Here is a 27,300-nt window from a genome sequence, read left to right on the forward strand (position 1 = left end):
AAGGAGTGGGTCAGGGAAGAGCAGGCCGCAGGGCAGAGGAGTGATTCAAGTATCCAGATGGGGAGACTCAAGCTTGCCCACCCCCTCCAGCTTTAGCACCTTTGAGGAACCCTCCATGTTAGAATTTATCTCCCAAGCCTGGGAAAGAGCAGAGCAGTGGTAAGTATCTGGTTAGAGAAAATGCCTAGTAAGATGCAATTCCGTGTATTGCAAGTGATAAAGCTGTCATTGTTTGTTGACAGTGTACATTAGCTCTTTGTAGCTTGTGTCCATATAGTACCAGGAAACTAGGGTCTAGGACGCTTTAATGGCAGCTCAAAAATATCGTGGAACTAGCTAGGGGGATAAAATCAACAAATTTTACTCATTGGGAAGAATGTCATTTCCAGAGATGACTTCAGGGGAGAAGCGGTCATGCCTTGGTGAGGTGTGAAACTTCTGCATGAAGCTGTATGTTGTTGGGTGTCTGGGAAGGGCACCAAGACATAATGCTGGTGCACATGGGTGAGAGGCAAGTTGAAGCTGCTGTGAACTGGGCCCGCTTAGGGGTAGAGACAAAAAGGGGTTGGGGCCTGAAGTTCAGCTCCAGATAGAGGTCTGAGCCCTTTGGGGATAATTTGGTATTTTGATATCAGGGTCCACTGGGATCCGCAGTCTGGCATTATCATACATGACTGTCTGGGGGTGGAGAAGGATGTCTGGTGCACGAGCAAGTTGGTGGGAAACCAGTGAACAAGAGGGCGGTGGGCTGGGGGCCAGGGTTGTGGTTCTGGTGGTCAGCCATTTCCAGCAAGGACCCAGCCAAGGATGCAGGTGTGTGTGTTTGGTGGTGGGTGGGGACATTGTTGGGGTTGAAATGAACAGGAGGCGGCTGAACAGAGGGACCCGCCAAGAACCAAGCAGCAGCTCAAGGCTCCATCTAGGTGGACTGAGCTTATGTCAGATTTCATGGAGGACGGAAGTGCTGTCCAATAAAAATATAATGTGAGCCACATATACGATTTCTCAAAACTTTTAATTTTGAAATAATTATAGATCCACAGGAAGTTGTAAAGATCGTACAGAGACGTCCCATGTACCCTTCTCCCAGATTCCCCCAATGGGTACATCTAATGTAAGTACAGTACAACATCAAAACCGGGAAATAGACGTTGGTGCAACGTGTGTGTGTACGTCTACGTCATTTTATCACGTGTGGATTCATGTCACCACCAGTGCAATCACGATGCAGAACTGTTCCATCACCACAAGGTTCTCCCTCGTGTTACTCCTTCAGAATCACCCCCCTCCCCTTCCTCTCACCAAACCTAACCCCTGGCAACCACTCATCAGCTTGCCATCTCTTTAATACTGTCATTTCCAGAATGTTATATAAATGGAATCATCTGCTACGTTATCTCTTGAGATAAGTGCTTTTTTTCACTCAGCATAATAACCTAGAGATCCAGCCCAGTTGTTATATGTATCGATAGTCCATTCGTTTTTATTAGTGAGTAGTATTCCATGGCATGGATGTACTGCAGTTGGTTCAATTATTCACCTATTTTAGGACATTTTTGTTGTTTTCAATGTGGGGCTATTCCACAAACAAACAAACAAGCAAAGCTGCTCTGAACAGTCATGTGCAGGTTTTTGTGTGGACGCCAGTTTTCATTTCTCTGGGACAGATGCCCAGGCGTGTGATGGCTGAGTTGTATGACTAGTGTGTGTGTAGTATTTTTTAAAAAGAAATTGTCCATTTTCCAGAATGTTGGTACCATTTTACATCCTACCAGCAACGTATGAAAGATCCAGTTGCTCTGTAGGGTTGTCAGTCTTTGGTGTTGTCACTATTTTTATTTTTATCTGTTCTAATGGTGTGTAGTAATGTCTCATAATGGTCTTAATTTTCCTTTCCCTAATGGCTAATGATGTTGAGCATTCTTCTTGTGCTTATTTGCCATCCACATATCCCTTAGTGAAATGTCTTTTCATGTCTTTTGCCTATTTTCGAATTGGATTGTTAGATCCTTGCCTCGTTCTCAGTCTTAGGAGAAAAGCATTCAGTCTTGTGCCATTAAGTGTGAGGTTAGCTATAGGATTTTTGTAGATTCTCTTTATCAAGTCAGGAAGTTTCCTTCTATTCTTAGTTTTATGAAAGTTTTATTTTTATTTTACATTGGAGTATGGTTGGTTCACAATGTTGTGTTAGTTTCAGGTGCACAGAAAGGGAATTACTCATACATATTCATATATTTATTCTTTTTCAGATTCTTTTCCCATACAGGTTATTACAGAGTGTTGAGTACAGTTCCCTGTGCTATACAGTAGGTACTTGTTAATTACCTATTTTACATATAGTAGTGTGTATATGCCAATCCCAACCTCCCGATTCATCCCTCCCCCTCACCTTTCCCCCTTGGCAACCACAAGCCCACCCTCTAAGTCTGTGAGTCTGTGAAAATTTTTTGTTTAAATCAGGGATGAGTGTTGAATTTTGTCAAGTGCTTTTTCTGCATCAGTTGATATGGTCATGTGATTTTTCTACTTTTGGCCTGTCAATATAGTGAATTACACTGATGGATTTTCAAATGTTGAACCAGCCTTGCATCCTTTGAATTAGACCCCACTTGGTTATGGTGTATAATTATTTTTGTGGTGTATGTATTTTTGTGGTGTATATGGTGTATAATTATTCAGCAAAATTATTTTGCTGAATTCTCTTTGCTAATATTTTGTTAAGGCATTTTGTATTTATATTCTGTGGGATATTGGTCTTTAGTCTTCTTTATTTGTACTGCCTTTGGTTTTGGTATCAGGGTAATACCTCATAAAGTGAGTTTGGAAGTGCTCCTTTTTTCTCTGTTTTCTGGAAGAGATTGTAAAGAATTGGTGTAAATTCTTTATACATTTGGTAGAATTCTCTATTGAAACCTTCTGGGCCTGGGTATTTCTTTTGGGGGAGTTTTTAAATTATGAATTCCATTTCCTTAATAGCTATACGGCTCTTCAAATGATTTATTTCATATTGGGACATTATGGTAGTTTGTGTTTTTCAGGGAGCTGGTCCATTTCATCTGGTTTGTCAGATGTATGTGTGTCACTTGTGGCATTTCCTTAGTATCATTTTGATAACTCCAGGCTTCGTCTTCTCTAACCTTTGCCAGCTCTGGATATTTGCCAACCTGAAAGATGAAAAATGAGTCTCGTGGGTTGAGTTTTCATATTTTTGATATTCATTAGGTGGAACATCTTTCTGTTTCTGTTCGTATGTATCCTTTGCTCTTTTCCTCCTTCCCTGTTTACCTTTTTCATATTGGTTTGTAAGTGTTCTTTATAGATTATGAATACTAACCCTCTTCCTGTCATATATATTATACATAATCTTCCCAGTTTTCACTTTTCCCTTTATCTTTTTTACAGTTTTTTTTTTTAATTTAAAAATGGAGGTAAAGGTACACTTTGAATTCCTCCCTGAGCCCTGCCGGGGGTGGGGGACGGTAGATAAGCCTCAGATAGGGGACAAACGACAAAGGTGGACAGGAGCCTGGCCACCCCGCCACCACCTTTGTGCGCAATCACGTCACCTGTGGGGGCCACCATGTGTGGACACCCAGCAGAGGACAACTCCTTTCCCAAAATATGTTCCCAAGTGTTCAGTGAAAGCTTCATTATTTTATCCTTTTAAAATTAGAAGAATCTTTTAAAAATGACTCTCTTGTGCTAAAAACGTATTATTTCAGGTTCAACAATTCCTTTTGTTTCACCCCTGTTTCTTTTTCTTTACTTAACTCGCAGGAAAAAAAATGTAAGCATTTTAATTTTAAAAGCACGTACAATATGATCCCATTTGTATGAAATTATTTCACTGAATATGATCTGAACTACTCATCCTTCCATCTCTTTGTATGTCAACTGTCAAGAACAATTATTTCTAGACTGTACTGGGTTTTTATTTTTTGGTTTCATCTTTTAAAAATAATAAGCACTTACCATTTCTGTAAAAGCAGTAGACCTACTCCTTTTAAAGAATAATGTCCATGACAAGAAGCATCCGCGTTCTGCTACTTAGAGTTGGATATATTTTCCTCTGTGTGTGAATAAATATTGTCTGTTGGTGACTATTCATTGTAAATTTGTGGCAGAGTCTACCCAGAGCCTCAAAGGACCTTAGCCAGAAGGGGAAGAGTCAGTGTTACTGAACGAAATGTGGGTCCGCTTGTCCACACGCAATAAAGGCAATCTACTGACAGCAGGTTGGGGTTTATTGCAGGGTGCCAAGCAAGGAGTCCAGCTGGCTACTGCTTAGAATGCCAAACTCCCTGAAGGCTTTCAGGGAAAGGTTTGTAAAGACAGGGTGAGGGAGGGGGCTTGTGGGGTAAGTGATCAGCTTGTGGACATTCTTCTGATTGTTTGGTGGTGAGGTAATCAGGAGTCAACATCCTCAACCTTCTGGTTCCAACTGGTCTGGGGATCTACGTGCTGTGGGCAGCATCCAGTTAACTTCTTTCACCTGATGGGATTTTCAGCATCTGCAAAACAGCTTAAAGGACATGGCTCAGAATATTATCTGTAGCCCCTGAGGAGGAACTAAAGGTCCTTGACTTTGTATAATGGCTAAGCTATTATTATTTTGTCTATCTTGACTGTTTTCCTTTCTTTCTTCATTTTCTCACTTCTCTGATTAAATTTACTCTTTGGAACTCAGAGAAGGCCTAGGAGGCTACAGTTTTCTATGGACAAGAGGCAGGTGGAGGACATGGGGTGGGGTGAGTCTGTTTGGGGAAGGCCGCATAGGGTCCTGCTTGGATACATCAGGAGAAGAAACTGGAGGAGGAGAAAGGGAAGAGCCATAAATGAGCGAGCCTCCAGGTCGGGGGTAGCCCATGGCTTCGGGGGAGTAGCCCCCCATATTTCTGTGATTGGTCTCCATCACCTTTGCTGGAAATTACTTTAACTTTGGACACCTTGCATATGCCTGGCGTTCGACTTCTTTCGTATCCTTCCCTGTGCCTAGATCAGCACCGTGCATCCAGCAGGTGCTCAATAAATGCTTAAGGCATGTTTAGTTCCCAAGGGGGTCATCCTCCCTCCATCTCATCTCTTTGTCTTTCAGGCTCACAGGCTTTCAGCTGCCGGCCACCGTCGTCAGCGCGGCCACCACCCTCTCTCTACGCCTCATCAGTGACTACGCAGTCAGCGCACAGGGCTTCCATGCCAGCTATGAAGGTAGGTGCCTCGGCCTGGCCTCAGGAGCTGTATGTGTGAGGTTGTAATAGCCGCAGGCAGGGCTGCGCTGCTCTTAGCTGCCGGGAAGGGCTTCTTCAGATTCAGAGCTTGTGCCTGTCCTAACAAGGCTGGTTACTAACCAGTAACTCAGTTACTTAAATTGCCCCTGCTGCGTTGTTTCCAGGAATTGAGACTTGAAATCAGAGCTGAGCTGCCGTCGTTTATCTTGAGGGCCTGGTAACATCTTCTTCTCTCCCCTTAACTGGGTTTTGTTGTGTTTTTATTTTTTTAATTCTGTTTTCTCTTGGGCTTCACTGTGTTATAAGGTACCTTGGCTTGGTTTTGGAAATGAGGCAGATATAAACCCTAAGTAAAAGACATAGAATAAGTAGCTGAAAACATTTTTTGCTCACTGTAGTGACTGCAAAGAGTCAGCTTTATATCATTCAGAGAAGAACAATCAATTTTTCCTTGATAGCACAGATTAGGGTTTCTTGGTTTGAGTTACGCAAATAATTGCCGCTTCTCTCAGCCTGTTTAAATATGGTGTTAGCATTCAAATTAACACTAATATCTTCAGATTATACACTATTATTATTATTAACTTTATTATGTTAGTTCAGAAGGTGGTACGTCTAGATCGCTGTCATTTTCCTGGGAAATTTACATCTCATTAATAGGTAATTATGCTGCTCTTGGCTAAGACCCACACTGCTATTTTGTGTTGAGATCATTCATAGGCGTATTTTAAGACTGTTAATGATAATTAATAACAATAATGACATAACACCCTAGTAAAGCATGCCAGTTATTTGAAAGCTTTCTTCCTCTTGCCTCTAAGAACTTAAAGAATAAGTGATGCTTTCTTGAATGGAGCTATAGCAATATACAAATAGATACCACCTTTGTCTTGGCTAGGAGGATACCACAGAAAGAGGGCAGATCCTAACTCCCTCGGCAAAATTCACGCCTGTTGGTAAGGGGTGTTTGGTGCTTTAACGTAAGCGATTGCGAGTTCCTGAGAAGGTCTCAGTTATTTTTAACTAAAGGTACCAAGAAGGCTCCAGAGAAAGTTTCACATGCCTTTAACTGGGGGCTTCTGACATAACTCCGGATTGCTTTAACTGAGGGCTTCTGAAAAGACCTATTTGTCTTTAAAGTGAAGTCTCCTGGGATAACCCAATTTCTTTGGAAAAAACAATCAGTTCCTCCCAAAAGCAAGCCTGTGATCTTGGTCATCCTGGTTCTGTCCTCAGCCTTTGGCTCTGAACCCAAACTAAGTCTCTTTGAGTCTGAGCTACAACCTCTTGATTAAGTAAGAGAGGCCTCTTCAGAAGCTTCTTCCACCATATGTGGGCCTTGGGGGGACTGGCTGTGTTTGGGGATGGTGGGGGGAATGAGTCGTTGACACTAGAGTTGGTGGCTGCAGAGATCCCAGGAGGGGCTGACACACAGTGGGACCCAGCTGGGCCCTAATGGTGTCCTCATTTAGCAGTCTTTGTGGATAGTTGTCTGAGGCCTGGACTCTTAGGAGGTTTTAGGAAAAAAGTGTCCTGTTGATCCCTGACCACGTTGCCTGCTCTGGGAAACAATGCCAAGTGCTTCTCCATCAGGCAGAGCAGAGCTGAAGGTACATTCATGGAGCCTTATAAAATCAGAGGTTCTAGCCTGGAATCCATGGGGAGGTCTACAGTAGGGCATCAAAGGTCTGCAAACGCCTTGTAATTAGAAACCACATTCTGAATGTATAAGGGTATATGTATTTTTTTCTTGAAAGGGTCTAGATCAGGGATCAATAAACTATGGCCCACCTGGCCAAATCCAGTTCCTGGCTTGTTTTTATAAATAAAGTTTTATTAGAACACAGCCAAGCCCATTTGCTGACATTGTCTATGACTCTTTACATGCACTACAAATTCAGAGTTGAGTTATTGCCACAGAGACCACACGGCCTGCAAAATCGAAACTACTTACTATCTGGCCTTTTACAGAAAAAGTTTGATGACCCCCGGTCTAGAGCTGTGCTATCCAATAACACTAGCCTTTAACCACATGCCACTATTTATATTTATATGAATAAAAACTCAGTCAAATCTAAAATTTCATTTCTCACTTGCACCAGCCTCTATCAAGTGTTCAGTAGCCACCTGTGGCTTGTGGCTACCATACTGGGCAGCACAGACAGAGAACATTTCGTCACTGCAGAAAATCCTTCTAGACAGGGCTGAGCTCGGGCTTCCATCAGATTCACGAAGGGGCTGCGATTCACATGAGGTCACGAGTCATTAAGATAAAGTGGAGGCCAGTGGGTCCCTCCTCCCCGCTGCCTGGCCCGGGGGTGGCAGCCCCAACAGGAGAAGGACCAACGGGACAGAAGGCAGGGCCCGCCCTCCGTCAGCCACTTCATGGTGTCAGGTCTCTAAGTCATCGGCACTGAGAAGGGAAAGGCTCCAGGCAAGGCCCAGGCAGGCCCTGCATGGTGCAAACAGGTTGCTATAGCTGAGTGACTCTCTGTAGTCACCTGGGCAGGGTTTCCGCCAGCTCCGTGGTCTTCGTGGCTCTTTGTGCTGCCTGGCAGAATGGCTCACAGGAGAGGCAGGTGCGGGGAAGCCAAGGCTGGGGCTGTCACCAAACCCTGACGATCTGGCTCAGGACTGGACCACGGGGCAATTTGTGCATCTGGAAAAGTGTGAGTCGCACTGACTTTTGGGACACCCACAGCGGAGGGGCAAGGAGGGCAGGTGGAGGGAATCAGCAGCTGCAGCCACTGCTGCGGATGAACCACGTGATAGACGACATCCGCAGCGGTCCTGGGCCCTCTCTCTCACTGCACTTCTCAACAAGACACAGGATGAGCCCACATTTAGGGATTTACTGATAAATACTAGTCTCTTGGGCCTATAACTGAGTAGCTGGGTGACCTTGGGCAGAGTTTTTCAAACTCTCTGGGCCCTCTGTTGGGGGGAAGGGGCGATCCGGTGGTCAAAAGGACCATAAAGATTTGGCTCTCAGCCACTCCCTCCATTGCAGAACCCACCTTAGTCACTGGGGCTGGACAGCAAGCAGACAGACAGGCTCTAGAGAACTCCCCTCCCCCCAGCCCCGCATCAGCCGGGGCTGACCCTAGTCAGGACAGCCTCCTCGCGTCCAGCCTTCTGGGTGTCACAGGACCTGTTTCTCAATGCCGTCAGGGTCCCGCTCTTGGTAGCTCCCCTTGGCTGACGTCCCTGAAAGTCTGCTATCAAAGGGAGTCTCCTCCTCCTCCACCCTCCTTGGGAGAGTGAAGAGTGCAGATAAGGAACTGGACTGCTGCTAGGGATTGTGGAGAAAGGTGAAGTCAGATGAAGGGTGTCAGCTCAGAGCTGCTACCGCGTCACGGAAAAGATCAAAAAGGCCAATCGTCAAAGCCCGAGATGACAGAGGATGCGTGATTTGTAATCCCTGGGGGCAAGCGTGTGGGCTGCGGCCGTGGACAGGAGAGAAGGGCATCAACTTGTATTAAGCACTGACTGTACGCCAGGCACTCTACATACATTATCTCATTTAATCCCCGAGACAGCCTGGTGGACAGACGTTGCTGTCTCCATCTGATAGATGCTAGAGCTGGAACCCAGGAGTTTTGTGTTCAGCATTAAGGCTACTTGATGGCCAGGAGTTTTAACGTGACTTTTCTGGCTCTAAAGACTGTACTCTTCTCCTGCAATGCACACCCTGCAGAACTCCTGGAGGAAGGTAGAGACTGGTGACTCCCTCTCATGGGCAGGTAGATTGGAAATAAGTCAGAGGCAGGGTGGACACAGGAAGCCTGCCTTGGCTTCAGCGCCCCTCCCGGATGACTTGGGTCATCTCAGGGAATCAATAAGAGGTATGTCCACAGCCTCTCAGCTAGGGTTGCCAGATAAAATCTAGGGTGCCCAGTTAATTTGATTTTTAAATTATTCCAATTCTTTAAAATTTGAAAAAAACTTTAGTGTAAGTATAGCCCAAATATTTCATGGGACATACTTTTACTAAAAGAAAATTGCCTGTTGTTTGTCTGAAATTCAAATTTAATGGCGCGTCCTGTATTTTTATTGGCTACAGCTGGCATCCTCATTCCCAGCACTGAATCCCCAGGAGCTCTGACCCCACTCACTCTTCCTCCTCCTTTTCCGGATGCCCAGATCCGCCCCTGTCCTGCTCTGCCCAGCTCGGGCTGCCCACGCACTACAGAGGATCTAGGCTCACCTCTGCCCTTCCAGTGAGTGTCCACTTGACAGCTCTCTGAACGCCCACACACCTGCAGAGAGACGCAGATCCATGGGCACTTGGGGTTACACTGTGTGTGTAATTCTGTAGTCTGGTTGACGAGGCTGACGTTTTTCTGTGTTAATAAAAGCAGCCCGTCTTTGTTCTTCCTGAGGAATATCAGTGAGGGAGCCACTGTGGTTTGCCTCTACCACAATTATTTAACCAGTCATGGGGACATTTAAGTGAAGGACATCCCTGTACATACAGCTTTAACCCTCATCTAATTATCTTAGAATTCTTGGAAGTGCAATTGCTGGGTCAAAGAGTGTGTCAATTTTTCATTTTATTACATAATTCCACGGTGTCTTTAGGCAGATTCTAGTGGGGCACACCTCTACCAGCAGGGTGTAAGAGGGCCCATTCCCCTCCTTTACCTACATTGCGCGTTGGGGAGTCTTAAGTCAGTTTCATTGATTAAAATGGGTGAGATGAAATCTCATTTGTGGTTATAATTTGCATCTCTCTGATGATCAGGAAGGTTGAGGACCTGTCACCACTTTCTGGCCTTTAGTAGATCATTTTGTAAGTTGCCTGTCCCTGTCTCTGCCTACTTTTCTTTTGGGGTGTTAGTATTTTTTTCTTATCCCTTTTGTAAGTGATTTTGCATATTAACGCTATGAATATTACGAGTTTCCTTTTGATGTGCAGTAATTTTAATGTCACAAATTTTTTAATATTAATTTTTCTTTGATAATCTACCTTTGGTGTTATGCTTAGAAAGGCCTTTTCCATGCCAAGATCAGCTGGTCATTTAGATATTCCTCTCATTCTTTTAGCATTTTATTTTTCCATTTCACTTTTAAATCCCTCTGGAATTCAGCTATGTTTGTCTTGGTTTCAGTGGCCCTGTCTCTGATTCTCCAACATTCGCTGTGTCCTTCTGTCTGTCTTTCAATGTGTGGAAGCCTGTTACTTCCCCAGCCCCCGCACTGTGTCTCTCCCTGATGTTTCTAGCCTTGCTGTGTTTAGACGTTGTTTCTCCCACCCAAGCCCTTGGGCTTCACGCCTTCTCCACCCATGACTCTCAGAGATTGTATGGGTTGTTTCTGTCTCTGACAGGTTGATCAGCAGGTAAACAAGAGTTGTAAGCAGATCAGAAACATCAACTAGAGAAGAGTCTCTGCAGGTTTTAATGCCTAATCCTGGCTGCACCTTTTGCATTTTAGCCGCATCAATCCTGAGCAGTCACTCTGACACTTTCGTGCAAGAGAGCCCATCTCTGACTGCTGGGTCTCAGTCTATTAGATCTATTTAATCATCTACATCTAAAAACAGGTATTTCTGTTTAGTTAAATCTAACTGTCACCTTGTGTTCTCACTCTCAAAAATATAAGAGGCTTCCTTAAAAATCAAAATCACTTATTATCCCCACGTGGAATTTAGAAGCATGAGGAATGCTTATTTTTGCAAACTCCCTCATCACCACAAGGGGAGAGGCTGCACAGTACAATGATTAAGACCCCAGGTTCTGGGTTCCAACGGATCTGGAATCAAATCCCATCTTTGCCACTCACTTGCTGTGTGACCTTGGGCAAGTTACTTCATTTCTCTGAGCTCTGGCCTTTGCATCTGTAAAATCAGGGTAAGAATAATACTTCATAGAGTTGTGAAGATTAAGGAGAGAACACACAAGTCACATGAGGGACTGGCAGACTGTCAGTGCTTGATAAATGTCAGCTAATGAGTGAAGTCACCCTCCTCCTAACCTCACCAGACTGGGATTATTTCAGGAGATGGAAGAATAGATATGTCTACTCCATAGGTCACAATCCCATCCCCACCCCAGCCCGCTGGCTCCTGAGTCTGCTTAAAATTCTCAACCCAGTTGTTCGTGGTATGTCTGGGCTTACAAACAGACCATAACATCTGTGGGGAAGGAGCAGAGGTGTCTCCATATTCGTGAGCTCCAGCACTGCTGGAGAGACTGCCCACCACATGGGGATGAGGTCGTGGGCCGTGTCCCCTGGTGGGTTGGAGCTGACGAGGCCAATGCCGGGAATTCAGTCTTTTCATGTCCTCTTCTCTTTGTATCAGAGATGTTGGCTTTAGGGCTAATGGTGCTAGTGACACGTCCAGCAGACCTTAGACTTTGGGGGTCATGGACTTGAAAGCTGTGACTATCTCCAGACATACACACACACACACACACACACATGTGCACGCACACACACACGCACGCACACACACACACACACACACAAACACTTTTCCATGTTGTTTTTCATGTAATTCAGATGCCCTGAAGCCCACCCATGAACCACTAGTCCACCTGAAAAGCTGAGCCCAGAGAGTCAGGGATCACACATTAAGTGGGTGGTAGAGATTCTTTCATTCATTGAGCTGATATAATTGAGAGCCTACTGGGTGCAGTGCCTGATGTTTCAACCAAGTCCCATCCTCACCATCATGATTTCCTCCTCTACCCCTACCCACCTGCCCTCCCAAAGGGAACAGAACGGGGGAGGAAGAGCTCAATTCAGTGCCACATCTTGGTGAGTTTTTGCTCCCAGTGCAAGGTCAGTAATGTCACCTCTGCCGCTGCACCAGAGCATGGTGGAACAGCGTCAGACAGACACATCTGCGAGGGACAGATGGACAGAGATGGAGCTCCCTGTTGTCATTCTATCAGGAGAGGCAGGCTTGGGACAGAACTTTCCTGGCCTTTGGAGGGGGAAGTAGGGTAGAGGTGATCATGTCATGCAGGGAAATGGAGGTCCAGAAATGGACGCCTCTGGTTTTTTTCCCTCCTGTAATTAGACCTGCTGATTTCCCTCTCCCGGCCTCTCAGACAATTTCCTCAATTTGAAAGAGTTCCCCAATTCAGGGACATTCTGCAGACATCTCAAAATTGGACTAATGGAAGCTTTTTGACCATATACATATATACACTGAATATGCAATTTGCACCATTCAGGCCACTCAGGCCAGAATGGCAGGCCTGGCGAGGCCCCCTTTGGGGGAGGGGGGAGGTGATGAATGTCCATTTCCTCTGCCTGGGAAGGGATGGTGTGTGCTTCCTGAATCAACCTGCTGCATTTCCGAGGGCTCTGCCTTGGGAGTTGGAGAACATTCCTTTTAATCAGTACAGTGGAGTAGCAAATTAATACACAGAGATGTGACATTTGAGACAAACTGGGCAGCACTTCTCCATAAGTGGGGAATCAGGATGAACTTCATATCACGTCCTCAATAATCCCACAAACAGTTCATCATGCATAGTGATATTTTCCCCCTTTGGGGAAGAATATTAACATAGCTTGAAGATGATATCATAGCAAATTCTAGTGCCCTGACCCTCCTCACCTCAGGGTGTCAGAAGACAGGGTGAAGGCAAAGGAGCATTTTCAGGTGGCTGGATGACCTGGGGGTAAGGGGTACATCTGCTTTACTTCTCTGGCCCTGTTCATTCATTCATTCACTCAACAAATATTTACTGCACACCTGCTCTACTCCAGGTCCCTAGGTAGACTTTGAGGCATATGAATGAATTATAAGTGGCTTCCAGCTTCAAGGAGCTCTTAGACCTAAAATTGTTGGAGAGGAGTGCGTAGGAGCAGAGGAGTGGGGTCCAGGAAGAGGTGGGTTCAGCGCTGGCTAGCTATGACACCTTTCACATCTCCCGACCTCCCCGAGCTGATTTTGCGCAAAAGAGGAACTGCAGCACCCAGCTCAGTGGTTTGTAATGAGGGCTGAAGAGTTAGTGGCTGGGAAGTGCCTGGTACAGAGTCTCTGGTCAGGAAGCACCCATTCCTCGACCACGTGGAGAAAATTACTCTCATGCCTGGCTGGGTGTCTGGAGATCAAGTTTGAGCCCTGCCATGTCCTCACTGTGTGACCGTGAACAAGGCACTGAGCCTCTCAGCTCCCTCCTCTGGGACATGGGATCATCATCTCTTCCTTTCAAGGGGGGAGCGAGCATTAGTGGTAAGGTACAGAAAGCACCTAGCATGACCTTTGACACATAGTAGGCACTCAGTCAAAGGAAGCTTTTATAATAGGTGTGTTTTGTATGAATGAAAAAAAAAATTCTTTCCTATGACAAAATCTTTGGTCAAGGCTTGTGGGTCTCCAAGAGCAAGGAATGTCACCTATTTTTTGATTCTTCTGTCACTGAGGTACCTTAGTCCAGGGCTTGGTACACAGTAGGGACACTGCAATACTAGCCAGTGCTTGCCCCTCCTGACCTGGATCTTTGCTAGTCCATATAGGGCTTTTGTGCAAATTAGCACAAGTGGCCACCCCGAGGGGACACAGCCCTGTGAGCCTTTGCCTTAGTGCATGGAGTAGAGGCTGGGTTTTAACCACAGTCACCCACTGTGAGTCATTAGAGGCAGGGTGCAAGGATCTTGGGGTGCTTTCACTTAAAACCCTCTAATTGGAGCTTCCCTGGTGGCGCAGTGGTTAAGAGTCGCCTGCTAATGCAGGGGACATGGGTTCAAGCCCTGGTCTGGGAAGATCCCCACATGCCTCTGAGCCTGTGCTCTAGAGCCTGCGAGCCACAGCTACTGAGCCCACACGCCTAGAGCCCGTGCTCTGCAACAAGAGAAGCCACCGCAATGAGAAGCCCACTTACTGCAACGAAGGGCAGCCCCCGCTCGCTACAACTAGAGAAAGCCTGCGGGCAGCAACGAAGACCCAACGCAGCCAAAAATAAATACATAAATAAATTTATAAAAAAAACCAAACCCTCTAATTACTTCCCAGATGGAGTACAAACTCCTCACCTGGCCGTCAAAACTGGGCATCAGCCTCACCTCCACCCGCTTCCTCCTCCAGCCACACTGGCCTTTGTCTGGTCTTCAGATACGCCACACTCTGTCTCCCCACCCATCCTTCAGACACGCTGAGTCCCTTCTTCTGAACCTTCCTCCCCCACCTGGCCACTCTTCTCTGCCTCTTTGTTTCCTTCCAATCTCTGCTTAAACCAAATCCAGAGGCTGCCCCTGGTGCCCAATACTCCCTTTACTTTCCCTCTTAGTTCCCCAGGCATCTCCTCCAATTACATGCGTCCCTCGTGTATCTCCTGTTCCTTGTTCGCCTTCTCTCCTCCGGTATGTGCTCCCAGACAGTGGAGAGAACCAAGACGAAAGCTCAGGGTCTGGAGGAAAAATCGACTCTCAGCTCGGCTAGTTAGTAGCCAGTGTGGGACTTTGAGCAGGTCACTTAACCTCCTCTGACCTCAGCTGTCACAGGGACAATAATAATAATAATCCCTGTTCTGTGGGATTATCACCGGGAACAAATGAGGTAACACGTGTCAAGGGTTCCTAACGCTGCCTAGTGTGGAATAAACACTCAGAAAGCAGACTGTTCACAGCTGCGCCTAGCCCAGGATCTGACGCATGGTAGATGCTCAGTAAATAATGATTGAATAAGTGAGTGGATAAGGGATCATTTCACCCAGTGTAATGGAAAGACATTTGCTCAAGGTACCTGGGACCATATTCCATTGAATCCAAGATGTCCTCAGTTAAAGATGCAGCTTTATTGGATGTACCACTAAGAAAAAAAAAAAATGCTGCCGATTAAAGTGTGACATGCCGTCGATTTTAAGATACATCCCAATTTCAGAGATATTAAAATATGGAAAAATGTGCTCCCTAGAACTGACGAGGTGTGGTAACTGCTTAATTGCTCGTGACCACCCCTCACCTTGTTTGGGGTGGGCTTATCGCTCTGACCTCTTCTCCAACCCAGGGCTCTCTGACTGTCAGGGCTTCTCCTTTTCATCATTCAGGTGGTGGCTCTCGCTGGACGTGTGATCACCTCTTAATTCGTTCTCTCGGCTCCAAGTCTCATTACTTTTCAATTTTCTGCATTGAACTCTATTTAACACCTGTTAGCACAGGTCTCAACTGATAAACGACCTTGTCGGGGGAGGCAGCAAGACGCCCCAGTTTTGATTCTGTCTCTCGTATCTGTGCCCCAGGCAGGGAGCCCATAGAACCCAAATAGGGGTCCCTCAGGACCCCTGCCAGCCCCTCCTATAATAGCTCCCAAGGCACCAGGAATACCACTGGGTGGGGACCTGAATGTGATTTCTCCCACTTGGATGGGAGATGGGAGAGTCAGCCTTCGGCCACTGCTCTGGCCATGACTGTAGCTGGACACACTCACCTGTCTCCTTCCTGTGGACCTGGGTCAGGTGACCCCATTAGAGCTTCGTCCACTGACCCCCACCCTGGAGGTTCAGGGGACACAAGTCCTTCTACCATGTCTTCCTTGGGGGAAGTTATCTCCCAACCCATGAGCTGAGCATCAGCAGGGAGAGAAAGCTTCCAAGTAGAAGTATCAGACTGGATATTCCCATCCCACCTCTTCCTATTAATCGATAATTTGGGTGTGATTAGCCACTGTTTTGGATTATTCTTTCCAGCCCTTTCCTTCATTAGTGTGGATAATTGAGGGTTGAACCCATTGCCATTTCATTGGAACAGCAGGAGAGAAAAGCATTTAGGACGTTGGGGTTCTGATTTGGAGATCTGGTGGTGGACAGATCACCTCTACCCTTCCCCTTTCCACCCTGTTGAATGATGGGCACTGTTTCCCAGTTCTGTATCCTCATACACACCCTGGATCCCTGAGCCCAGGGCGTCAGAGGTGAAGGAAACAAAGGGACCAGCTCACCGCATGACATGTCCAGCAATGCAGTGGGAGCTTTGCAGACACTGACATCCCGCCTGGTGAGCAAGGCCTCAAGAATCCCCGCTGTACAGAGAAGGAAGTGGAGGCCCAGAGAGGTTAGTTACCTTGCCTGAGGTTACGCAGCACCTAAGGGTCGTGCACAGTTTGAAAATCGGTTTGGTTCCAAAGCCCACCTCTTTCCACTAGGTGCTGCCCCCCCACGTAAGTTACATATAGTTCTCCAAGCCCAGAGAAAGGAGGGGCCGTGGAGAGGCGGGGGGCCAGCCCTTGACCCTGGAGCACCTCCCAGATCTGGCCATCCCCAGCCTGGCCTTGCTGAGGACCTTGTTGCTGCCCAAGACCCTGTCCTGTGGGTGATGGCTTGCCTTCCCTGCTTTTCAACCTTCCTTCCAGCTCTTCATGTCCTGCCCCTCCCTCAAGACCTTTATCCAGCCACAGTTTAGGAGTAATGCAGACTGGCCTTGGTAATGCATTAAATTACCAGGAGTTAGTCTTGTGAAGTGGAGGGGGGCAGAGGAACGGGCAAGCCAAGCACGTTCCAGCCTCAGGGCCTCCGTACATTCTGTTCCCTTTGCCTGTACTGCTCCGCCCTGGTGGCCGCATAGCTCTCCCTGTCATGTTGTTCAGTTCTCTGCTTAAACGTTCCATATCAAAGAGACCTTTCCTGATGACACTGTATGACACAGCCGCCCCACCCATCACTCCCTGTCACCCCCACCCCGACATATAATACAATTATTTGTCTATTTGCTTATCGTCTGTCTCCGCTATCAGAATGTGAGTTTCCTGGGATCAGGGCCTTTGTCTCTTTTGCATTGTTACTGTTGTTCTCTGCTGAATCTTCAGTTCCTAGAACAGGTTCTGACCCATATTAGGTGCTTGATAAATAGCTGGTGAACGAATGAATGAACGAAATCAAAGGCCAGAAGAAAGAAAGAATGTATGTATTTGAGCACCTTCAAGAAATCCCAAGGGATGGAAATGTAAAGTCCGAGAAGTGGGGGCAGCTGGAACAGCTGGAGCTGAGCTGGATGTGGGTCGGGGGTCAGCTCATGCGGGGCCTGGGAGACCCCGGAAGGCATCTGGGCTTTATTCACAGAGCCCGCCCATCACCAAAGGATCTTAGGCAGGGAGGTGATGCAGTGAGATTTCTGCTTTAGAGATGGTGAGGGGGGAAGGGGGGTAGACTGGAAGCAAGGGAGCCAGTCACAGGCGGGGACCGTTGTCCAGCACAGAATGTGCCTGGACCTTTGTCAGCACTGGGGAGGGTGCCAGGACAAGGGGAGAGCTAGCCCAGGCTCACACCACACTGCCCACATTCCCTGTGGATGGGTATCTAAGCTGCTGGAACAGAAAGAATGCCCCACACGTGGAGCAGCTTGGCTTGCCCAGTGGCTTAAACAAAAATATTTATGATATTCTTTTCTGTTCTACGGACATTTGTGATGTGAGTGTAACCCACTGAACAAGCTCACCTTAAGAGTCCCGATGAAGAGGTGAATGTTCGAGTGCTGGGGTCTCTGGTGATAAGTGATGTGGATGAAGCCCTTGAGATCACACTTGGAAATTTTGCAGAGGATTCAGAGCAGGGAGGAAGGGCAAATGCATTGCACAATGAGGACTGCAAGGATGACAGTGAAAGCGAACATCACTTCAGCTCTTACCAGGTGCCACGTACTCTTATAAGTGCCTTGCATTTTTAAAAAAAAATTACTTATTTTACTTATTTATTTTTGGCTGCGTTGGATCTTCGTTGCTGCGCTCAGGCTTTCTCTAGTTGCGGCTAGCGGGGACTACTCTTTGTTGTGGTGCGCGGGCTTCTCATTGCGGTGGCTTCTCTTGTTACAGAGCACGGGCTCTAGGCACGCAGGCTTCAGTAGCTGTGGCACACGGGCTCAGTAGGTGTGGCTCGCGGGCTCTAGAGCGCAGGCTCAGTAGTGTGGCACACGGACTTAGTTGCTCCGTGGCATGTGGGATCTTCCCGGACCAGGGCTCGAACCCGGGTTCCCTGCATTGGCAGGCGGATTCTTTTTTTTTTTTTTTTTTTTTTTTTGCGGTAAGGGGGCCTCTCACTGTTGTGGCCTCTCCTGTTGCGGAGCACAGGCTCCGGACGCGCAGGCTCAGCGGCCATGGCTCACAAGCCCAGCCACTCCACGGCATGTGGGATCTTCCCGGACTGGGGCACGAACCCGTGTCCCCTGCATCGGCAGGCGGACTCCCAACCACTGCGCCACCAGGGAAGCCCGGCAGGCGGATTCTTAACCACTGCACCACCAAGGAAGTCCCAAGTGCCTTGCATTTTTTTTTTCTGGATCTTTTTTTTTTTTAAAGAAGATGTTGGGGGTAGGAGTTTATTAATTAATTAATTAATTTTTGGCTGTGTTGGGTCTTCGTTTCTGTGCGAGGGCTTTCTCTAGTTGTGGCAAGCGGGGGCCACTCTTCATCGCGGCGCGCGGGCCTCTCACTATGGTGGCCTCTCTTGTTGCGGAGCACAGGCTCCAGACGCGCAGGCTCAGTAGTTGTGGCTCACGGACCTAGTCGCTCCGCGGCATGCGGGATCCTCCCAGACCAGGGCTTGAACCCGTGTCCCCTGCATTAGCAGGCAGACTCTCAACCACTGCGCCACCAGGGAAGCCCTCTGGATCTTTAATATTCCCTTTAATATTAGTGGTGGTGATTAATACTTATGTAACAGACTTACTAGTCTGAAAAATAATTCATGTCAGTATTTATTAGATAAAATAACTGTACCAAAGGTTACTTCTAAATAACTTCAAAGAAGTTATTACCTGAAAGTTTAAACAACAAAAGTTATCTTCCACATAAGTTCCACAATAAAATAATTTAAACACATTATTGATTCTGCAAGTTCTTTTTAAAAATTACTTTAGAAGTTAAAAGAGGAAATATTTTTCTTTGTCCTGTGCCACTTCTTTTTCCCTTCCTACTTCTGTCCCCCTCAATATATAATATTATGGATGCAAACTCAAGAATTCAAGGTGAAAGGGATAATTTTGCTTCACAGATCTCACGACCTACACTGTATAGCAAAAACAAGATAAAAATAGAACTGAACTTTAAAAAAAATATAAATTAGGTTATATAACAAGATTATCTTTGGAAAAATAGATATTTTCTCTCTACTAGAAATAGCAAAACATTCCACATTATTTTCTTTCCCAATTGCGTGGTTAATTAGCATACATTCCAACAATGCATATGAAAACATTTCTAAGCCAGGGGTACTTGAATGATTTCTTCATCAATGTTTTGGCTAATTCAGTGGCCAAGAAAACATGATGTTTAGTCTCTAATTAGATGCAATCAAGAAACAAAACAGAATTTCTGAGGTTTAAGCTGATGTGACCCAGCAAAAATCTGTCATTATATCAGCTACAAGTCTCCCTTCTCCCAAAAAGGAGAAAATTAAGAACTGCTTAAAAGTGTACAAGCTTCCAGGAAACTTCTAACAGCTCAGCTTCAGGTGACCTAGTAATGGAGGGAGCCGTCTGTAAAGCCAGGAGTGGTCCAAATAACACAGATAACTTCAGTAACGGCTGGAAACAGATGCTGGACCCAAATCAGGTAGAATACCCAATCTTCAGTCAAGGAAGGAAACAAAGTCCAAGCTTCTAAAACACATAACGACAAGTCCAGGAACGTGGCCGGATGTAATCCAGAAATGTGGGGTTTTTCAAGGGGCAGTGTTGAGGTGCATACCACTCTTGAGAATAAAAGCACAGGACTCCATTGCCTGCGAAAAGGGAAGTCCACGTCAGAACATTCCAAATTGGCCTTTTCCGACTATCATTTGCCTTGCATTTTAGCATTTAATCCTCACAACAATCCTATGAGGTAGGCACTATTATTATCCCCATTTTGCTGATGAGGCACAGAGAGGTTAAGTAACTTGCTTGAGGTCACACAGCTAGTTAAGAGGCAGAATGTGGGTTTGAAGCCAGGCATTTCAAGTTCAGCCTGAAAAAAAGAATAAAATAGTTTCACACAGCTGGGACTACTGGATCAAAATAAAATATTCCACTACAGTAGAGAGCAATGCCAAGGTTTGTACTTTAAAGGCTCTAACAAAAGGAAACGATGCGTAAATCTGGCTATATTCAAATGTAAAAGTTCTGTACAATAAAAAACATCTAAAAAGGGAAAGAAACACAATTGACTGTTGTATAATTTTATGCCAAATATGGCAGGAAGGGGTTAATCTCGATATTATGTAATCGGCCCATCTGAAGTGGTAAGAAAGCTATCTGGAGTTCACATCAGAGGAAATGGAGTCAGCAAGTAAATACACAGGAAAGCTATTCTGTCTTGCTAGTAATGAAAGGAATGTCAATTAAAACAATGAAACTACACTTTATCCCTAGTCAATTAGCTCTAAAAGCCTTGTGAGGACACGATACAGTGCTGGGGTATTTGCAGAGAAACGGGCATGCTCACACGTTGCTGGTGGCAATGGAAATTAGTCCTTTGGGAATCCAATTTGATAACACGTGTCAAGAGTCATAAAGTACTCATGTCGTTTGACCCAGTGATTCCCCTCCTGGGATTATATCCTATGGAAATAATTCAACAGAAGAAGAAAGTTATATGCATGAAAGTGTTGATTTCAGAATTATTTATAATGATGAAAAACTGGAAACTGTAAAAATGTCCAACAATAGGGGAATGACTAGGAAAATTATGGTATATCTACCTAATGGATTTATGCAGCCATTTACAATTATAATAGCATTATTTAGCAATATGGAAAGATGTTTATGATATTATTTTTCAGTGAAAAAAGCAGAATGCAAAATTGTTTCCCCATATTTATTACAACCATGGAAACTAGGTCTTATGCGGACAGGGACTAGATGGAAATAAAAAAGGAAACAATTGATATGGGAGGGCAGTGAGATTGTGGGTGATTTTTTTAAAAAGTTCCTCCTTATGGCTGCTCTAGTGTCGATTGTGTGATAAAGAGCAAATAGGAGAAAATCCAAAATCAAAGAGTAAACCAAAATCAACAGCAGTGAAGTCCTGGCTTATGTGAAAACTACATAGAGGTTTCAGCTGGCTGTGAGTGAGGTGAGGCCAATACCACGTGGCTGGAGGAAGAGAAGTAGGGATTCCCGGTTTAATAAGGCAATGATCAGAAGAAGGTGTTTTTGAGGAGCAGGGACTGTATCTCCCATAAGACCCAGCAGAGAGTAGGTGTTTGGGAGGAATGAATGAGAGAAGTAGTGATGATCCCACAAAGAAAAATTAAAGAGAAGACCTGGATGTGACTTGAGAATTGGCCACAGGAAAGACAAATAAATGTTTTTTTCTGGATTGCTCCAAAGAGCCGAGCAATGTCCAATGCATAGATCTTAGGGGTAGGTGAATTTCAGCCAATAATCAAGAAGAAATTTTATGTAGCCTTAATTATCATACATTGGAGTAGGCTGCCTTGTGAGGGAATGAGTTCCCCACCTCTGGAGGTGATCAAGCAAGGGTCTGATTGATCAAGATCTGCCAGAGATGCTGTTAGCTTACTTCTCAAACTAGTGTATGTACTGGATTTCATCAATGTAATGGTCCATCAATGGTGAGATGCACAGGAAACTTCAGAGACAGGTCCTGATGGTGGCCTGCACACTAGCTTGAGTCCCTGGTCCCCAGATGCATGCACCCATGTTCTTTTCCTGATGAGGATTTTTTTGGTGTGAGCAGCCTGGCTGAATTGGATAGGTTGTTTTCCCAGATGCCTTCTAAAATTCTTGACAAATCTAAGAGTCGCTAATTGAATGGCTCCGCGATTCTGTAACCCGCTACTTGAAATCAACAACTCGCCATCCATTAATTCGATTGACTTTGATTCCAAAGCATTTTCTAATCTCTAGTATTGTTCTTGGCCCTGCCAATCAAGTCCCACTGATGCTGAGACTGCAGTGACACAGGCGCTTGGCCAGCACCCCCATCCCACAACCCCCTCCTGACCCACATTCCAGCACCTGTGGAACTGCGTCAGCCCTGTTTGATCCCAGAGCTGTGGGGGGCTTGAGAAGGCATGAAACTTCCTGAGGCACGGGTAAGCCTAGACCCAGTGCCCATGGTGTCCGCTCATGCCTTTCACCTAGCTAGTCCACCTGCTTCTGGAGGCAGGGGGAAAGCAGGAAGCAGACAGAACAGTAGAATGAGCTTGCATCTTGGAACCAAATACTTCTTGGGTTAATCTGCCGTTCACTGTGTTACCTGGGGAATGCTTTCCAATATCTCAGAGCCTCAGTTTCCTCATCTGTCAAATGGAATGCATCCGTGAGCGCAGTGAGATAACAGCCATGCTCGTCCATAGCCTGAAGGGGGTAGAGTCTGCTTCCTCCTCCAAGGCCCTTTCTTGTTCTGGGACCACATGTGACTCTTCTAAGCTTCCCTGTCCATCTCAGATGGAGGGTGAGATGTGGGGAGATTTCTTTCCTGTCTCGGGAAATATGTCTGGGAGGCTGTGTGTTCAGTGACTCCCCCCTTCATGAGCAGAGGAGAGTATTCTCTTTTCTGGGCTGCACACTCAGCTGTCTTGGACAACAGCGCGGACTCTGCTGCGAGGCAGCACGTGGTCTGGTTGGCTTCTGCCTGAGGCTTCTTGGGACACAGTATATTTCTTGGTTTCTCACTGTGTGATCAAGCACAAACAGGAGAAAATGTACCAAACAGTGTAAAGGGAGAAAATGTCCCCAATAGTGTAAAGGTTATGGAAAACCTAGCTTTTTGGTTCATCTAGGTATCCATCCATCCATCTATCCGTAGAGGGATGGAGTAGCTGGGGAAAACACAGGTGGGCAAGACCCAGTCCTTGACCTTGGCCAATCATGATCTAGGTGGGGGAGACAGATAAGAAATCAAACAGCTGTGATGCAGTGTGATCACTGCCTGAGATGAGGGCCCGGGGCACGGTGCTTGCTTGCCTAGGCGCAAGGTGGTTGCATACCACCACCTGCTGGCAAATGTCCAGGCTGAGTCAGCAGCGCCCTCCCTCCCCGCACCCCAAGGTGAGAGTGTGCCTGGTGCCTCTGAAGAACAGAGATGAGGCCGTGTGGCCAGAGTAGAGCGAGTGGTGGGGAGAGGTAAGAGTTACTAAAGTCAGAGAGAAGAAGGGACCGGGTCAGGCACAGCTCCTACATGATGGGAAGGACTCAGCTTTCACCCTGAGCATGGTGGGGCTCACTGACAGGCTCTGAGCAGAGGCTGGTCTGATCTGACCTACAAAGGAGGGCGAGGCTGCGGGCAGGGAAACTGGCAGGAGTCGGCTGCGGCGACGCAGGTGACAAACGAGGGGCCCTAGACAAGCGCAGTAGCAGTGGAGGGCGTGAAAAGTGGGCCAGTGCCAGGTAGATTTTGCAGGTGGAGGCAACAGAGTCAGTTGACGGATTGGGTTTGGGGTGTCAGGGAGAAATCAGCGTGGCTCTAGGGTTTGGGCCGGAGCCGCTGGCAGAGTGGAGCTGCCCTTAACCGAGACAGAGAAGCGCATGGGTGGACGGGCTTGGAGGGGCAGAGGTGGGGAGCTCTGCCGGGACTGTTAGGTGGGAGATGCCTGCCTGGCACGCGGAGGACCTGGTGGGTAGGCAGCTGGATGGAGACAGCCTGTCTGCAGGTGTAACTTGGAGCCTCCCCAGCATGTAGACAGTATTTAAAGCCATGAGGTTAGAGGAGATGACTTCGAGAAGGAGTGGAGATAAAAACGGAAGCTTCTTTTTACTCCCCAAAACTGTATTTGCCTGTGATATTCAGAGAAGGCCCTTCACCCCTTTTTCCCAGGTGTGCCTCTGAGAACCAGTTATGTCCGTTTCCCGGTTCTTGCAGCGGCTGTATCTTCAGTTCCTCCCAGAGGTCTAGGAGAGGGCAGGCCAGCTTGCAGAGCGCCGAGGACCGAGGACAGTATTGGCCTGGGCAAAGGACAGCTGGTCCCCGCCCTGAGGGATTTACTGACACGCTCTGTATCTTCCAGAAGCAGGTGCCCAGCACCCAGCAGGAGCTCAGGAAATGTTGGCTGAGCAGAGAACGCAGGGTCTCAGGAGAGTGGGAGAGCTCGTGGGCTCTACCCTGAGGTCCAGGGACAAACAAGAGGACACCTGTGGTGCTGAGAAGACACCCCCCTGAGAGTCAAGGCAGGCTGCGTGCGCGCCTGGGTGCTGGGGACAAAACAGAGGATCTCCTGCAGCACGGGGAGCAGAGGCTCATCTCTGCCTGGCGGGCACCTGCTGCCTGGGGAACTTTGGATTGAAAAATCTATAACGGGCGTGACAGTGAGTGATAACACTTGAAAGGAAGTCTGTGACGTCTGCTCTCAAAGCCACGCTCCCCGGAATGCCGATCTGAGCTGGGCTCCTGGAGCTGTGCCTTTGGAGATGTCCCTGAGTGATCAGCCAACTTGCTGGCGTGAGCCCACCGAGAATAATTAGCGAAGCTGTGGCTTGGGCTTGGTGTTGGGCTTTTTTCTCAAGTCTAAATATTGGTTTACAGAAGTGAGGCGCTGGGGACACATCATAGGTCGGGGCCCCAGGAAAGCAATGGCCAGTCCTGGCTACCATGAAATGCACACAAGCTCAAGAGAGGCAGCCGTGTCACCTTTATTCCCAAGCCCTGACAGCTGTAATGAAAGAGCTGTTTAGGGTTTGGCAATGGTTCACCGGCTTCGTTGATGGGGATTGTGCATTTTTGATGGAGAATCATGTATTCATTCAACAAACATGTATTGAGCACCGACTACGTGCTAGGCACAATTTGAAATTTTGGGCTTAGAGCAGTGAACAAAAAAATGCCCTTTTGGAGCTTACACTCTAGAATATGGAGCAGATAATGAAGAAACTAGATGAGTAAACTATATAGTATATAGACATTAATGAGTGCGAAGCAAACTAAAAAGAGAAAGGAGATAGGACAGGTCCAGGGTAGGGAGGTTATAATTTTAGACTGGGTAACCCAGGAAACCTCCTTGAGAAGGTGATAATTGTGTGAAAATCTGAAAGAGGGGAAGGAGTGAGCCAGGGGGATATCTGGGGAGAGTGTTCCAGGCAGCAGGAAAAGCAAGTGCAAAGGCCCTGGTGTAGGCCTGACATGTTCAGGGAACAGCAAGGAGTCATGGGTGGCTGGAAGGGATGAGTGGGCGTGAGATGAATAGGAGGCAGAATCAGAGAGGCCACAGATGCCATAGTCCCTGATAAACTGTTTTACAACTAGAAGAAAACTTTGAGCCTCGCCGGCTAAATTCCCAATTTCTCGGATGAGGAAACCGACCCCAGCCAGGCAACGTGGTTTGTCCATTGTCTTTTTGTCAGGAGCTGACCTGATTCTCACACTCAGGTCCCCTGACATCCAGATTACTCCTTTTCACTCAACTCATTTCGTCATTCAGAAAACGTTTATAGACATTTCATTCACAAGTAGAAATGAACAATACACAAAACTGGTGGAGTGGCCCAGAGAACTAGGATAGGGGAAGGATGGACTCTCATGAGAAGATGCTCATCAGCTCTGTTTATATCTCCCATCCTGATGAAAGCATTCAAAAACATCACCCCAGAGCAGACGCCCAGTTTCCCAGGCTAGTTGCTGGACTTTTGGAGTTTTGACTTTAGTTCACCTCTACCCACCTTTACATCTCACGGTTATTAGATGGAGTTATTAGACTAGGGCTCAGCCTCCAGTGGGAAAAGAAGTGAAGCCTGTAGTCATTTGATCAGGAATCACTGGCATAGTGCAAGGCGGTGGGAATTCACTGGCAATCCAAAGCAGCCTTCACCTGAGCCTCATGGAGCTCCCAGCTCAGCCAGGGGACAGGCCAGTAGTCACGCACAGTGACCGGGGCTGTGATGGGGTTGGTAGGGATCTGTGGGGCTGTAGAGGATGGGTGTTGAGCTGGATTTAAGGTGGGTGGGTTAGAGAATGTCTCCTAGAGAAAGAAGAAACCCAAAGGACGAGGAGATGCCGGGCCTTCCCAGGGCAGAGGGAGACTTGTAGACAAATCAACGAGAGTCATGTGGCAGGCTCTGGCGGTTATCAGCCTGGATTCAGGTCCAGCTCCATTGCTCATGACCTTTGTGACCTTGGGGAAGTCATTGAACCTCTCTAAGCCTCACTTTCCTCATTTATAGGATGAGAATAACAATAGAACTTACCTTATGGACTTATTATGAGGCTATAATAGGAGAACGCAGGAAGATGCTTATGTTACGTTACAAATGCTCACTAGATGGTATATATAATCATTGTAATCCAGTGTGGTAGGGTGGACCACAACTCCCGGCCCGGCCTCTGCTTCCTGGAGGTGGTGTCATTGTAGCTGAGTCTTGAGAGAGAGAGAGAGAGAGAGAGAGAGAGAGAGAGAGAGCGCGCGCGCGCGCGCGCCAGTGAGTGGGGGAGGGGTGAAGGCATGGAGAGGAAGGCATTCCAGGCAGAAGGGGCAGCCTGGGCCAAGACTTGGAGGCCAAGGCCAGCATGGTGAGTGTGAAAAAGTCCATGTGGTAAAATAATGAATTAATAATAATTAGAAGGGAAGGAAGGAGGTAAGATGATGCTGTTAAAAAGAGTCAGGGTGGGGAGCAGAGAGGCCTGTCTGAACGTGAAGGATCTGAATGTTGTCCCGTAGAATGGCGAGCCATTGAAGAGCCCTTAGAAGGGAGGAAGAGGCATGATCAGATGTTTTGAAAGATCACACGGGGTGGGTTGCAAGGGTTCAAAACAGGAAGTGGGGGTCCATCTAGGAAAACAATCCATTGGTCCAGGTGCGAGATGATGTGACCTGAGTTAGGATAATGGCTGGGAGGATAGGGATGGAGAGGAGGGGTGGGAGTTGAGTCAGAGAGGAGTGAAATCAGCAGGACTTAATGTTTGTTAAGTTTGGTGGGGGGCGGGGCGCGGGGAGACAATGAAAGAAAAGGAAGATCCAGAATATTCCAGGAGGTCCAGCAGTTTTAGGAAAGACACTCCAGATGGATTTAGGAGTTAATGAGTTTATATGTGTGTGTTAGTCTGGGTTTTCCGGAGATACCAAACCAATGGGAGATAGCTGTCTATTTCTTATGAGAAACTGGCTCACGTGCTTATGGAAGCTGAGAAGTCCCAGGATCTGCCATCTGCAAGCTGGAGACCCAGGAAAGATGGTGCTGTGATTCAGTTTGA

The 27,300-nt window shown here is 46.9% G+C and overlaps 1 protein-coding gene across 1 annotated transcript in view; it reads left to right on the forward strand.

Annotated features, from left to right (window-relative positions):
* CSMD2 (CUB and Sushi multiple domains 2) overlaps positions 1 to 27,300 on the forward strand; it is a 667,758-nt gene that overhangs the window by 109,562 nt on the left and 530,896 nt on the right. Inside the window, exon 3 of the mRNA XM_033838419.2 lies at positions 5,096 to 5,208. Within this exon, the coding sequence (XP_033694310.1) occupies positions 5,096 to 5,208 (113 nt within the window). The remainder of the gene's footprint in view (positions 1 to 5,095; positions 5,209 to 27,300) is intronic.

The sequence above is a fragment of the Tursiops truncatus genome, chromosome 1 (genome assembly GCF_011762595.2).
Source record: "Tursiops truncatus isolate mTurTru1 chromosome 1, mTurTru1.mat.Y, whole genome shotgun sequence".
Lineage (NCBI taxonomy): Eukaryota > Metazoa > Chordata > Mammalia > Artiodactyla > Delphinidae > Tursiops > Tursiops truncatus.